Source organism: Pocillopora verrucosa, chromosome 5 (assembly GCF_036669915.1).
Source record: "Pocillopora verrucosa isolate sample1 chromosome 5, ASM3666991v2, whole genome shotgun sequence".
In the NCBI taxonomy this organism is placed as follows: Eukaryota; Metazoa; Cnidaria; class Anthozoa; order Scleractinia; family Pocilloporidae; genus Pocillopora; species Pocillopora verrucosa.
In genome coordinates, this window is record NC_089316.1 from 13,466,651 (window position 1) to 13,475,970 (window position 9,320).

The 9,320-nt window shown below is 35.9% G+C and overlaps 1 protein-coding gene across 1 annotated transcript; it reads right to left on the reverse strand.

Moving 5' to 3' along the window:
• Positions 1-5,183: 5,183 nt before the first annotated feature.
• On the reverse strand, positions 5,184-9,013 carry LOC131784504 (protein Wnt-4). The gene is made up of 6 exons (XM_059101314.2): positions 8,929-9,013; positions 7,916-8,033; positions 7,684-7,720; positions 7,352-7,508; positions 6,836-7,083; positions 5,184-6,195 (listed from the first exon to the last, which is right to left on the reverse strand). The coding sequence occupies exons 2-6, from the start codon at positions 8,002-8,004 to the stop codon at positions 6,028-6,030; spliced, it is 699 nt and encodes a 232-aa protein (XP_058957297.1). The 5' UTR covers positions 8,005-8,033; positions 8,929-9,013; the 3' UTR covers positions 5,184-6,027.
• Positions 9,014-9,320: the final 307 nt, after the last annotated feature.

Sequence of the window (9,320 nt, forward strand, 5' to 3'; positions counted from 1 at the left end):
ATTTGATAAAACCTTGCAAAACAAATCCAGTTTAGTTTTAGTTGGTTTCACACGTTGGTTAACCCACTTTCCCCGAATTGTGATCAATGACATTAAAAAACAAACACGTTCACAAAATAAGAAGCTGTTATAGCACTGAAAATATTAACAACAAAGCTTGACTGTGACAGCAGATTAGTATATAATAGATCAATAGCAGGTTGTCTTAGCCCACTATTTCTTAGCTACCAATTGCCTTCACCCTACTATCGGTCATGGTCTAAATCAGCGATCCTGCTTCAACTTTACTTCAAAATATCATTAGCATCCATAGATGAATTTCATTACCCGTGATCAAAGATTGCATTTAGAGTAAGTTGTTTTCACTAGCAACAAGATTCCACTGGAAAACAATCTATAAATTAGGAAAACGCAGCAGCATCTTAAGATGAAAGGAACTTGTAAATGTAACTATTTCAAAAATGAATTTCTCTTTTCAACATCCAGATATTTTCAAATCAAAGCTAATAAGAAGTAAGGAAAACATCAGATTTATTGAATATCAATCCAAGTTCTCAGAAATCCAACAATGACAAATTCATGACACGCACTCTAGAGAACTGATTTTTGCATCTTGAGAGTAAAATAAATCTATCAATACTCTTGTCCTGGTTCGATCGAAACAAAAAAGGACGTTTAGGTAGTTGTTAAATTTTTGTAATTTCTAGAGTTGCACTTTGCATTTCAGTGACAGGAACACCCTTTGAGAATGAGACATATAAAACAAATTTCTACATAAGAGTAAAGTGTCTTGTACCATTTGCTGTGTGAAAATTACTCAAGACTGTGCAGCCAATAAATGAAATAAACGAAATTTTGGCAGTGTCTGCGCTCAAATCTTGAAAAGCAATTGGCAAAGAGCTACAATGACAACATCATCACAAAAATTGCATGGATTCTGCCAGTAAACGTTGGACTGTACTGTACTGTTAGTGTTGCTAAAAAATTTTGACCTCTGTAATTCTGTTGACAACCCTCTTAATAGTCTTTATAAACCCATGCACGTCTCATTTATTTTATTCATAGTATTCAGCAAATATTTTTGGAAACTCATGATTGCCTACAACAATCATACAGTACAGGATATATATTTGGTTATACGAGCGAAGACCACCGGTGCAAGCATCATTTTGTTTCTCGTTTTTTGAGGTAAATGCGATCAGTACTCGGTCGTGTCCACAGAACTAAACAGTCTTTTTATGTTTAGAGCAGCATGAAATCGACTCCTTGTTACATGCTAAAGATATCTGAACGGATTTGCCAAAAACATCAAATCCCTAACTTAAGTCTCTGCTGTCAAAAGGGGGATGATGTTACAACAGTGATCCCGGTTTCATAGCTACTAAAACCGTACGCTTGCAAGAAAGAAAAGTAACCACGTTCTCCTAAACCGTAACAGAAACTGCCATTTAGTTCAAAATAACATGAAAAAAAAAGAAAGGAAGAAATGCACGACTTATCTCTGTGGTCATTTTGGGTTTTTTCCTTGGGGTTATGTCTTCGCTCCAAGAATTCGATTGTTCGTAAGCTCGTGTTGCCTGCGAGGCGCAATACCGCATCTGTTGTTCGTCGGGATATCTGTTTCTTCTTGTCGTCGAGGAAGTCACCGGCTAAGTTCCTGATTGTGTCAGGCATTAGTACTTGGCTTTTCATCTAAAGATATTTCAGTTGCTTTGAGTTTATTTAAGACTCATTTGACGTCATCTGCACATTTCATTTTTCCTCGCGTTTGTCTGAGTTCGTGGACCAAGCCGCTAAAAAACTGACGCTCCACAGCTTTTTAAGCGTGAGTCTACCGTGAACAGTGTGTGCATTTTAGTGCGTGTATTCTCGGGCGCTCCAGAAGAAAAATTCCCCACACAAGACATAAGACTCAAAAACACTAAACACTGCTCCTTGGCAGGACTTTGAACTCAAAAAAAAAAAAAAAGCACCAGGGGTGCATGGTTACATAAATTATGCAGCGTGATCTCTTGTCTTATTGCAAATGATGTAATGCTTTCATTAAAGACCCATTTGTGCACTGATAGACCTTATCCCTAATAAGAACACAGGGTCTTAAATCAGTAATTGACAGTTTTAATCAAATAACTAACAGCAATAAAAAAGTTTTAAAAACATTTCAGACTTCAGAGGTTTCTTTATGACCCTAAATACTTCAGTCCATAAAACATTGTGATGTATTACCATTGTACCTTACTATAAGCTGAAGAACATAAAATGAAAGTGTTCCACCACTATTTTATCTGTTCAAGATCGTCAACGAGAGCCATCGTCAAAATGTTCTTGGACTCGGCAAATCATTCTCGCAATTTTTATTTACAAAATTCAATTTTCCTAAGACCGTCACTGTATCTCTTTAGTTACTGGAACACTTTCCATTTCTGTCGGACAAGGTTAAAGGCGTAGAATGTAGTGAGAAGTGTAGACAGTCTGCGTCTTCTTAAAAAAAAAGAATAAAGCTGCTCAAATTCAAAAACATTCTTGAAATACCACTTCTATTGAACCTAGTTGAATTCTGAAAAATGTCATGACAAACGAACAGTTTGAACACATTAAACCTGCTTTTTTAGGTAAATATTTTTGGCTTGTTATTCATTGCCAAATAGATTTACATCAGTATTGTATTTCCAATGACATCACGTAGCACATACATTTTCGCACGTGACTGAACAATAATCTCTTTTAGAGACTGATAGAAAGCGATGGGAATTGGTGGAACAAATTGAATTGGAAATCGGTTTTGTGTAGGCGGAAAGATGAAAGATGCCCGAGCATGAACCAGACGCAACAACAGACGTATCCAAAAAAGAATTGGGATTAAATCAGACCAAAGAAACGGATGGATATTTTACCCTATGCCCTGAAGGGCACGTGATTTGTAATCTCTCAATTTTGGTCCCTAATTTTAGGGCACGACCTTTTCATCGCCTTCAGTACCTAAGAGCTTACATCAAAAACAGTGCAATTTGTTAGCAATTATCACGTACGGCATCCAGCACGGTTTTAACTTGGTCAGGGTACCTATATATTTGATTTCAGTCCCATGGTTTTATATCTAATATGTGTTTCCATAACCTCAAGCATCGATAATTAAAGGTATGTCGTTGTTAGAGTTCAGCAACTATTATTTCCTGTGGAGAGATACAGATGTAAAGATCGCTAAACTTGGTTCTCAAGTTCCAAGTACGTCAAGATATGCACAAATTGTCTGAAATGATCTATTATTACCTCATATTTTGGAGTAATCCCATTGTTCCAAACCAATTTGTCGACAATGGTTAAAAGGTAGACTGTCAGTCATCTTTTAATTACATTCTACCTAAATGCCGCACATCCACCGGTAAAAATTTCTAGGATTAAAAATTTGTCGTTATACTACGTCTTTGGAATTTCTGATATTGCTCTTAGTAGACTTTTTTAAAGTAAGAAGTTGCCACATCTTATCAAGAAATACTGGTTAAAAGAAATATTCTCTTAGTTCCACTTAAGTGGAGCTCTTCGTTCAGCTCAGTAAATTACACTCGCAGTAATGGAACAAAGTGCAAAGGGTAGCGATTACAGATCTCATCGCTGATCAAATTGCATCAACGTTCATTGATGCAATTTGATCATCATATTTTTATCTATTTTTGTGCAAAGAGTTATGGATGTTAACTTGCACTTTCTCTTCCGAACTCGAATCCATGAAACTTTTTCTGATATTTTGTGCAATACACACAATACACTTTATTATTACGGCTCCCCTATACGAGGCTATTCTGTCGTAATACAATAATATTTTTATAATAAATTACAATGGGTAAAAGAATATTTACATGTGTTGCGAAGAAAACAGACAAAAAAAATAGTAATAATAATAATAATAATAATGATAATATTAATGATAATAATAATCATCATGATAATTAACATAATTTCGTATAAAGGTATAAAAGGGTAAAAAGGTCCATTTAAGAAAAATTTCTGGTAAATTGGGCAACTTTCCTTTTAAAACTTAAAATATCGTTTGTGCTTCGAATGTTTCCTGGAAGGAGGGTATATTCTTTTGCCCCGCGAAAGGCGAAAGAGCGTTGACCAGTTGATAATCTGCATTTAGGTGGGTTCAACGGTATTTAATTGAAGTTTTTGACGGACGCTTAACCAACCAAGGGATTTGCACGCCTAGGATTATTCTGCATGCGAAGTTCTGAATGAGTTGGAGCTTAGAAATATTTTGCTGGAGGTATTACCCCAAACAGTAGAACAAAAAGTATTCACGGGAGTAAGAGTTGCTAATCGACTTCGAACGAAAAAGAAGGAAAGGAAAAATGACGATTTATCAAATTTTAAAATTCTAAAAGACGCAAAATATTTCACAATTTATTTTCCCTATCGCTATATCAGCAATCTTAGCAAAGGCTTTTTCCAATGTCTGCTCGTTGCTTATTACTAAGCATGTTTACGGTAAATAATCAATTATTCAATATTTTCACATAAACTCTCTTTGTGCTCATTTTTGATTCCATTCTTTCTGGAGGAACGCTGGGTGAGAGAATGATAGAACGACCTTTCGCCCAACTGAGGCCGAATAATGTTCTAGTATTCCACTCTTCCACTTTTACCAATGGACTTTTTCTTATCATTCCTTCCGTTAAGATTTTACTCCATGAATTTCACTTTCAAGAAGTTGAGGAATTTGTTTTTCGCAACTCGTCAAGATTGCTTTTGCTTTACGGGGAGTCAGGCTGTTAGCTTCTGGAGAGCTGTTCTCTTTTAAGCAACTTATATTCTTTGAGCTGCATTGCTTGTCGTTTGAAGGTATTAGATCAATAAGAGACCAGTATTTAAATAAATCTAAATAGGGAAAGAGTTATTATTATCAGTATCATCATTATTAATATGTGAAATCGGTTCAATTCCTTTGCGGGGCGGTATCTCGTAGAAGCAGGAGTTATTGTTCAACCAACAATCTTATCTGGATCAGGGACATTTCTGCCAGTTATCAGGATAAACTTTAAAAATAACATTTCTATCCCAGTAAGTCACATTTCCCACTGAAATCAGAAAGGAAGACCAAATTTGCGCCATTAACCGTGCCAGCCACCCATCTCAAAGGAAGAGGCCCATTAGTTTATCACTCATTGAAAATAACAGGATTTTATTAACAAAATTTTTCTCTATTTATTAGTCATTTTTTTCCAGAGGTAATAGATTTTTACAAGGTCAACATATCTTCATTAGATGTGCCTGGTCATTAACTGCTCTGCCTGCGTAATATTCAGTGTGATATAAGAATATGCGAGTGTACAGGATTCTTTAAATAGCCATAAGGGACGTGGTAAAAAACATCTTCTAAAATAACAAAGTTTCACATGAAGATGTGACACCATTCAAGCAGAAAGATCATATACCTAAAAAAAATCCTCCTTTTGAACTAGATGTACTTCCCTCTTGGAAAGCGGTCGAGGAACGCGTTCATTATTCGCTACCTGGCAATATTATAACAAATATTGCAAGTGTGGATTTACTGATTCACTAAAACCAACGCGAGATACATTTATGAACCTAAACATAAGAGGCCCCTGATTTAAAAGACTAAAGCTCCAAAGGTTTTTCTATTTGCTATTTATTAAGACGGTTCAATATTATAGAAAAAATTGGAAACGTAGATTTACTGCGCCACTAAAACCTACAAGCGATACGTTTAAGGGCCTGAGAATAAGAGGCCCCTGTTTTAAAAGACTAAAGCTTCTAGGGTTTCTCTCAATAAAATGGCTTTGGCAACACGAAGTGTAACAATACTCATTTATGATGACGGGGAAATGCTTGCTCAACTTTAACATTTGCGCCAGGTTTGACCCTGATGGTTGTGGTGGCGTATTTTCTTTTACACGTAGACTGTTACTGAATATATTTTTGAACTATCTTGGTAGTTGCCTGGACTCCTTCGCTTCTCTGTAGTGGGTGTCATTTTATATCGCTTACAGCGCCATTTGTGTGCTTTTTTCATCCAAATTTAGGCTTTCTTTTAAAAGTAGATCTGATATCCTGCTGCGCCCTGTTGGTCTTGCTAACAGACTGATATTTTTTTTTTAGTTCATTTGCAATTTCTTGGAAAGTCTTACAATTTTTAGGCACTTTACCATGACAACTGCGATAGTTCCTCTTGAAAACCTGTTTGGGTATCAAAAACACGATAAGAATAATCAGCGGTTACGAAAACAAAACATAGCTAAGTGCTAGGGTTGATTGTCAAGGGAACCCATGAGCAATCTAGATAACGTTTGCAAAAGTCTCACCAAAGGTGTCATATGTAAGGCAGTTTTTTCTCCCAAAATTTAATATACTCCAAAGAAATGCAGCATTTTGCCACTCATGTTGAAAAGGCACCGTCAAGTTCATACTCTTTTCTGGGATTCAGGTCCAAAAAATCCTTACTTTCCACTACAACTTAACTTAAATATCCTGTATAAGAGCACAAAACCCTTTAGGCAGAAAAAGAGGTTCCTCCTCTCGCTGCCAGCTCTGAGGACTGGATACTAGAGAATGATTTATTCTCTTGCAGGCTATGTGTTCATTTGATAAAATTTCCCCAAGAGAAAAAAGAAAGAGAACCTGATGTGATGCACACCATGACGAGACATTGCGTTTCTATCGATTCCTCGAAAAGTAGGTATATTTAGTATTATTGTCCCTTGGTTGAAAGATATATATAGAATGGTGTTTTAATGAAAAGTGGCAACAAAATTGATAGATATTAAGCGAGAAACTCAAACTAATATACGAATACATAAATTATAAAAAAGTCATTTACCTTTATTCCTTCTTTTTTATGACTTTGGTCAATTTTATTTTGTTCGTCGTTCCCTTGCGTTTTACTTCTTGTGAGAATCTTTGTCTGCTTTACAGCAAAATCCAGGATGGTTTTTTTACAGGCGTGCGATTGCCATGCTGTTTTGTTACAACTGCATTCGGTAATTTTGTTTGCAGCGCACTGAGAAACAATTTCTTGAAGGATGCCAGCGGTGGTGATCGCATGTAAAAACGCCATCTCTCTATTGGCTACAACAGAAAGGGATTGAACGTTTAACAATATAAGCTTATTACCAAAGGACATTTATATTCTATAAATAAATTGGAAAAATCATGATTTTTGTTTGATCAATAATTATTATTATCATTATTGTTATTTCAATTTTGACCATAAAAGGAAAAGGAGAAGGATCTCCGAAATAGAAAAACCTTGATTATCCTTGATGTATTGAGTCATAATTAAACAGAGTCAAATTATTTTGTCAATGATTCCTCGAATGATTACAAGAGCTCCTACCGTAAGGCAAAGTTGTTTGAACAAAGTCAGTTAATTCTCTAGTCACACTTTCGTCATGAAAACTGCAGTTCCAGATGTCGTTCTTAAATAGCCGTTGGCATTCCCTCAGACCCCTGTTAACTCCAGCTCTCGTTATGTTCTTTGTTTTGGAAGCATCCTAAATTTAAAGATGAAAGAAAAAACCAGATAAGAACCACTTTAGCAATGGTATTTCAAGAGAGAATTGAACCATTCCAGTCGCCATTCATTTTGTTGTAAGGAGGCTAACCCTTTTATAACCTGAGTTAGAAATAATAAACTGAGTTAGAAATAATAAACTGAAAGAAACAAACCTTTATGGAAAAAGGAATGGTTGATCCTGGGTCATCTCTGTCGAAAATAAAAAAGAGGAAAACGTCAATTTGACAAGGGCAATTTAAACAAAAAAATGTGAAATTAAATAGTGGGATTTAGTTTTGTCATCGTGGTCATACCTCAATCCTCGGTTTCCATGTAACAAGGAAACAGAAAGCTGGCATAGTAGTACGGCATATCCGAATTAATAAATGGTGATTCCCAACTTACCTTGGGTTTCCTGTGCTTGTAACCATGTGTAAGAAAGTCAAAGTTACTGTGACTGCTGGCAATATCATCAAAAACCTCATCTCTGACATCGAGTACAAATCGTCATAAAAAGTTTCAGCTGAAAAAGAAAAAAAAACATCTAAGCTCTGCAGTGAAAGGGGCGGAAATTCTCTTCGGTCTAGTGGACTTCGTCCAACAATCTTTGATTCCTTACATTAATACGATATTCGATAAAGTTTCGGCCTTTAACTGTTCCTGTCTATGCCTCAGGTCTTAGTAAGGATCTCAGTAATCCATCTTACAGAATGAGTGCCGTCCAGAAAAACACATCAGAAAAATTGGATTGAATGAAAAGCATAAAAGCTAAGAGATTAATGTGATAGTTATATCAAACTTTCACGCATTAGACTGTGAAACCACAAATTGTATTAATTATGATTCTGCCCTTAAGTTACAAGAGGAAAAATTTCATAAAAACAGACATATCGGTTACATTCATCTAGCCTAAGGTTAATTTTAGCATCAGTCAGAAACCAGTTGTATGCACAAGTTTCGGAGGAATGTACTTAGAGTACATCCTTGACTGGCGATAATAGTGTCAAGAACTGTGGTTTATTTGTGTTTTTGTTCTTCCGCAAACATTACTTCGCTTCTTTTAAGCACAAAAACTTTTGTGCTTTGTTCGAAGCTTACGAGCCTGTCTCGACTCACGAAGAGGAAAAGATCTACATATCTCTAGCATGTTCGGTTTCACAACAACGAGTTCCTAAACATCTATCTCGAGACGTTGAAAAGTATTGCTTTGATGTTTGTTTGAAAAAAAGAAAAACGTTTTGCTTTCACTTTCGACAGGAATATAGAACATCCCGCAAAGATTTGGCATTTAGATGGCAAGACAAGTTCACAGAGAGATCTTCAAAAGCTTTAGAAAATTTTGGAATTCGTTTCCAAAGAATTGATCGGCGGTAATCGCTGGATTGCAATAAGTCGAACCGTAAAAGAAAATACATTACCAGTATGATTTTCAGTATTATGACTGGCCTTGCAGTCCGGCTGCAGAAACAGTTCCGAAGAGCTCTGCTTCTTTGGACATCTAGCACACACAGCTTATGGCGTTAACAGAACACCCATTTAAGTAACAGCCCGACAAGCTGACAGGAAGAGATTTCTTGGGATTTATTTCTGATTTTTCTATTGTGGTTTAGCATTACTCATAACTCAAAAGGATATCACAGAATACTTTATTCTTTCCCGTAGATATCACTGACTTTAATGCACTAAGTTTGTAAATCAAAAGCTTCTTTTTCAATTCCTATTCATTTGATATAAGTTAAGCTCTCCCACTGACGTATAAAAAAAACTAATAATAACCAACACAGACTGTCAAAAAACACGTCGGACCCTG

What these genes read in the sequence shown, in the direction of transcription:
- LOC131784504 (XM_059101314.2), bottom strand. Translation starts at nt 8,004, where the DNA reads ATGTCAGAGATGAGGTTTTTGATGATATTGCCAGCAGTCACAGTAACT. An exon ending in CCATTCCTTTTTCCATAAAG is followed by an intron (nt 7,509 to 7,683) that starts GTTTGTTTCTTT and finishes CTTTAAATTTAG; the next exon opens with GATGCTTCCAAAACAAAGAA. An exon ending in ATAAAAAAGAAGGAATAAAG is followed by an intron (nt 6,196 to 6,835) that starts GTAAATGACTTT and finishes ATACCCAAACAG; the next exon opens with GTTTTCAAGAGGAACTATCG.